This window comes from Coregonus lavaretus, assembly GCF_964263955.1.
Source record: "Coregonus lavaretus genome assembly, contig: HAP1_SCAFFOLD_590, whole genome shotgun sequence".
Taxonomy (NCBI): domain Eukaryota; kingdom Metazoa; phylum Chordata; class Actinopteri; order Salmoniformes; family Salmonidae; genus Coregonus; species Coregonus lavaretus.
This window is the reverse complement of record NW_028161031.1, coordinates 272386-278583: the sequence shown is the minus strand read 5'-3', so window position 1 is coordinate 278583 and position 6198 is coordinate 272386. Positions and strand designations below refer to the sequence as shown.

General features: G+C 44.0%; 1 protein-coding gene across 1 annotated transcript; it reads right to left on the bottom strand.

The window, feature by feature from the left end:
- Positions 1-1480: 1480 nt before the first annotated feature.
- Positions 1481-1958, bottom strand: LOC311121184 (homeobox protein MOX-1-like; the record flags this gene model as incomplete). The annotated part of the gene is made up of 1 exon (XM_084195706.1): positions 1481-1958. A coding segment is annotated over one exon (478 nt), but the record flags the coding sequence as incomplete, so codon positions are not given.
- Between the last annotated feature and the right edge of the window lie 4240 nt (positions 1959-6198).

The window sequence follows — 6198 nt, the reverse complement described above, 5'->3', positions numbered from 1 at the left end:
GAGTTTAGACCAAAAAGCTCTATTTTTGTCTCATCAGACCACATGACCTTCTCCCATTCCTCCTCTGGATCATCCAGATGGTCATTGGCAAACTTCAGACGGGCCTGGACGTGTGCTGGCTTGAGCAGGGGGACCTTGCGTGCACTGCAGGATTTTAATCCATGACGGCGTAGTGTGTTACTAATGGTTTTCTTTGAGACTGTGGTCCCAGCTCTCTTCAGGTCATTGACCAGGTCCTGCCGTGTAGTTCTGGGCTGATCCCTCACCTTCCTCATGATCATTGATGCCCCACGAGGTGATTTCTTGCATGGAGCCCCAGACCGAGGGTGATTGACCGTCATCTTGAACTTCTTCCATTTTCTAATAATTGCGCCAACAGTTGTTGCCTTCTCACCAAGTTGCTTGCCTATTGTCCTGTAGCCCATCCCAGCCTTGTGCAGGTCTACAATGTTATCCCTGATGTCCTTACACAGCTCTCTGGTCTTGGCCATTGTGGAGAGGTTGGAGTCTGTTTGATTGAGTGTGTGGACAGGTGTCTTTTATACAGGTAACAAGTTCAAACAGGTGCAGTTAATACAGGTAATGAGTGGAGAACAGGAGGGCTTCTTAAATAAAAACGAACAGGTCTGTGAGAGCCGGAATTCTTACTGGTTGGTAGGTGATCAAATACTTATGTCATGCAATAAAATGCAAATTAATTACTTAAAAATCATACAATGTGATTTTCTGGATTTTTGTTTTAGATTCCATCTCTCACAGTTGTAGTGTACCTATGATAAAAATTACAGACCTCTACATGCTTTGTAAGTAGGAAAACCTGCAAAATCGACAGTGTATCAAATACTTGTTCTCCCCACTGTATATCATAAGAATATGAGATACGCCAAGCTTATTTTGCTGACAAACATCTCATTTAATTTATACCCGCAGTATCCTGACAGCCGTCATGTCTCAATGAAACAAAGGATACACCGATGCAACAAAGCATTACAGTAGATGTTGCATTAGTCATTTCAACATTTTAAGGGCCCTCAAACAATGAGAGGATGTAACTGGTCCACTCAGAGTGTGTCTTGAGCACCAAGTGTCGTCACCTTTTACATACCTATCCGGCTCTAGGTTGACTGTCTTTTGGTGAGGAAACAGATACAGAGATTCTGTCCCATTGCCAGCAATGACATGGGGCATTAGTGAATGTGATACTGTATCATGGTCCACTGATAGAGTAGTCTGGTGAGAGTTTCCCTGCAGAATAGCACATCTATCTTGTATATTCATGAGGAAAAGGGGTTTGTCGAAATGAATGTCAACTCTGGGAATCATGTTTTAATTTCTGTCTCTGCATGGCATTTGACCTGTATTAGCACGCAATGTAGGCTTACTGAAGTGGTCACCCATGTCTTTTCCCACATCTTTTCAGTCATGGTATTTACCAGCAGCACACCCCAACTGATCCCCTCATGGCGTATCATTGACTCACCTATTATGTCCCTCTTCCTCTTGGAGCTCTTCTTCTCTGTGTCGGCCGATGCCATGCTCTGTGGCGAGTACTCCCCCTTCAGACACCTGGGCACTGCCCCTGGCACCTCCCCACCTGTGCTGTCCATCTCTCCCCCTACGCCACCCACCACCCCTCCACCAACCACCGCCACGGGCACTACCCGACAGGCCTCCTGCCCCCGGCCCCGCGTCTCACAGGGGGGGAACTGCCAGTCGGCCCTCTGGAAGCCCACATGGGGCTCTTGGTAAAGTCTGTCGTCGCGGGGGTAGGCGGTGTAGGGCGCAGGCACCAGGCAGGAGGTGGAGAAGTCTGTATAGGCAAGGTACTCAGGCTTCTGGTGCAGGGAGAAGGGGGCCTGCGACTGGAGCCCTGCTCCGGGGTGAGGGTTCCTCACGCACCCCCAGATGGGGTTGCCGGGGTGGGTGCTCCGCATGCAGCTGCTGGTTGTCTGATCCATGGCGATAAACACAATAAACACTCCCTCACACACACACTTAGTCAGCCTCACACACTTCTGGAGTGAAGTCCTTGCTGAGAGCTGAAAGTCCCTGCAGAGAGTTCTCTGGTTCTGTCAATATGGGGTAATATCCACTTCAGCTTTTTGGTTTTAGAAGCACATTATCTCCCCAGGACATCCAACTCTGGAAGAAGTTACTCACTCTCTCTGTCTGTCTGTCTTTCTGTCACTGACTGTGGCTTGTTGACTCTCCTCAGTCCAATGTGTAAGGATGGACACCTTCCTCTGGTTAGTTGGTCTCTCTCGCTCCGTCTTGCATGGGTGACGTCGTAGAGAGCAGCTCCTCACACACACTTTCACACCCACCGACCGGCGAGTGGACAAGTGATCTGACTGGCTGTGCTGCTAGAGAAGTGTTAGGCTAACCCCTGCGTCCACACACACACACACACACACCAACACACACGCTCCTGACTGGGCTGGCTGTTTTCACAGTTCTAAGATATTCCTGACAAGTGGTCCCTCCTCCCTTTTAAATGCATAGGTGGGAAAGAGTGGCAAGTTTATGGAGTGTAACGCGAGCTTGTAGAGGCAGAGCCCTGGTGGCCACATGTGGGTACCCTGCGACCAACCCCACCAACCCTGCCTCATCAACTATTAATCACAGAGGACATTTTATATGCACATCTAATGGGCTTTCCAGACGTGCCGCGCTTTTAAAGGGATATTGTCTGTCAAATATAAAAGCAAACCCCTTAGTGGTTTTTGACACACAATTTAGTCCAACACTCTTTAGAGGAAAGTTCACCTCCACCCCTTCACTCTACACCCCTGATCCCAGACTGTCTTTTCCAATCTACATTTTTTTCTCTCAGGATAAGCTAAAGTTATTATGTATATGTGTTTAGCCTTGAGCTACACAGCCTAATCGGCCTGGCAGAATTCCACTTAGCTTTTGTCTGATAAATTGGTTGGATTTGGAGCTAACGACTCTCACACCTCTTGAGTACACTTTACTGTAATGAGATGGAATATGGGATTTCAGAGCAGTATTTTAGATTTGAAATGGTCCATTATTGATAATTATCAAATTATTTCAATTCAGAGTTTATTTGACTTTATGTATTATCTTGGAAAATGTTTATTTTTGACAACTTGCTTTTGTTTTTTCAAGGTATCTGATTGATTGTGGCTGTACTGTACAATATTTCACTTTTTATTTTATTTTTACAAATTGAACCGTGACATGCACTGAACTGTGACACTTGTGTCAGCTGGTTTTGTTTGCTCAATATTTTCTGAGGGGTGAAGGATAATGAATCACCAAAAATATATGTCTGTTTACAATAAAGTCAAATGAAATATCCGTAAAACCAGATCTATATACCACTCAAAGCCCTTGGTCATGGTATTGTACAATAATGTTCTGAGTAATCATTGTACTTAAAATACATTTCTACGTTGTTGTTTTTTTAACCTCAAACTACCATATTGCAGTTTCAATTTCACTTTCTCAATGACCCACTAACTGTACATAACCACACTTCAACAGAAGAGAACTGAATGTTTTTGAGTAAACCTGACGTGTTCATAGTTTTGAGATGACTCTTTTCCTCCACTCCCTGTCCCCATACTGCTCCTGACCTCTCTCAGTGGACCTCACCTCCACCGTCTGTCACACACACACACACACACACACACACACACACACACACACACACACACAGCCTGCCTCAGTGAGAGCGTGAAGTGTTTGAGGTCAAACACAACCCCTTTCCATTTACCCAGAAAATAGTTGACCTATGAAGCATCCCTTTTTTTTTAGTGGCAATCTGGGTTCTAGCTCACCACAGGGTGCAGGGGTTAGACGCCACTTGTGGTCAGACCGGGGGCAATCTGTGTGTCAGGGTACGTGTGTGTGTGTGTGTGTGTGTGTGTGTGTGCAATGAGTAAGTTTAGCTATTGGTTTTAGCTACTGTTTATAGATTGCAAATCTAGCAGCCATTTCAATCTGTACCATTTGATTTAATAAAATCAACCAACTAGAATGGTTCAACTCTAATTCCCATAATTCCTATTCCCTTGATGCCTATTTATTGTGTGCGCGCATGCATGCATGTGTGTCAGTCACTCAAGTTTTCTTTGAAACCTGTCTCTGTCAGTCTGAGCCCCCAGGTCGGGGGGCAGGGCGGGTGTTTTTGTGTTTTCATCTGATCCATCTTCATGACAGCAGTGGGATTAGTCTCTCCATCAGTCTCTGCTGGCTGACAGGATGACCCATACTGACCCATACTACCCTAGGCTCCCTGGGCTGTGAGAGACAAGGCCTTATCTCTGCTGCTGGCCCTCTGAAAGAGGCCCCTTATTTAGGCTACTGTATAACAGTAGTAGAATGGCCACACCAATCAGACAATACACATATAATATTTGGTTTATACCTGAGCTCTACATGAAGTGGGTAGTGGGTGGAGTTAGGCATCATATCAAATCACAACATATCATAATAACTTCATATCCTGTACCTTATTAGAACTTTGACCCAAACTGTCAATGGGAAGCCAGCTCACACTGTAGCCTATCTCTACAGTAGGCACACAGTAGAGTAGCCTATCTCTACACAACTGACTGACGTCCCAGAGTATCACTTACCAGAGGGCACAGAGGTTGCATGCCAAGAGATCAAACACAGAAAGTATGCTACAGGTCCCGTCAACCATACACTATGCATAATATGAGAGTTCACTATGGTTAACCAGTGTGTCTGCAATTCAACACAACATCGTTGAGAGTCTGAGCTAATTGCTACGGTTGGCTACTTCAGGAAATACTTTTCAAAAGCACTGTAACATAGTTGTGGAACAAACTACCCTAGCGAATATCAAACAAGTATGATATCCAAACAACATAAAACAGTGATCATTTCTAGCTGAGAGGTTATGTTAGTTCCACCTGGCCCCGAAATGTACATGTGCTTAGGGGGTAGTGGGATAGGAGTTGTTACTGGACAGGGCCTTCGTCTGTGGAAGTTAGAGCTTTGCAGAGAAAAGCAAATTAACAGTGTCCTCTAGTGGTCGAAACTGGTACAGTTGACATTCATCTTCCACTCCAGTTTAATGTGAATTTTCTCCTCGATTCGACAGGCAATTAATTAACCAATTATGTAATTCGTTATCAGGCAACTAGATTAGCTTGGTAATATTGAATGTTCGTTGAACGTTGACTTGATTTGAGGGACACCTTTTCCAAAGCAAGGCAGACAGCATGACCCTTGATTGGATAGGCCTATCCAGTGTTGTGTTAATACTGTGTCTTAAATATTTTATATTTAAATAGTTATGTAAAGGTAAGGCTGTGAAGACTGGTGTCCTATACAGTAAATGGTGGTACAGTAGATTGGAAACACATATATTTACAGTATCTGGTCTGTACCCACTCATTTTGTAGGCCTACCTGCACATGGACCAGAGGAAACAAATCATCCAAGCTACAAAAAAAATAATACACTCACATTTATCAAACTTTACAATCTATACCAAAAGTTATTTACATTTCCGGCGATATTTCATGTCATGTTGTGGGTGGGTGTCAGTGTCAGTCTTCTCTTAGATGTGTGTGTAGTGGTTTCTTTCAGCCTGTAACACACAGGAAACTAGATCCTATCTCACCTCAGCTGGCTCTGATCAGGTTGGCTGTAGGACCGTTTAAAATGCCCTTTGGAATCTCCCCATGGGCGTGGATATACAGTTGAAATCGGAAGTTTACATACACTTAGGTTGGAGTCATTAAAACTCGTTTTTCAACCACTCCACAAATTTCTTGTTAACAAACTATAGTTTTGGCAAGTCGAATAGGACATCTACTTTGTGCATGACACAAGTAATTTTTCCAACAATTGCTTACAGACAGATTATTTCACTTATAATTCACTTTATCACAATTCCAGTGGGTCAGAAGTTTACATACACTAAGTTGACTGTGCCTTTAAACAGTTTGGAAAATTCCAGAAAATGATGTCATGGCTTTAGAAGCTTTTGATAGGCTAATTGACATCATTTGAGTCAATTGGAGGTGTACCTGTGGATGTATTTCAAGGCCTACCTTCAAACTCAGTGCCTCTTTGCTTGACATCATGGGAAAATCAAAAGAAATCATCCAAGACCTCAGAAAAATAATTGTAGACCTCCACAAGTCTGGTTCATTCTTGGGAGCAATTTCCAAACGCCTGAAGGTACCACGTTCA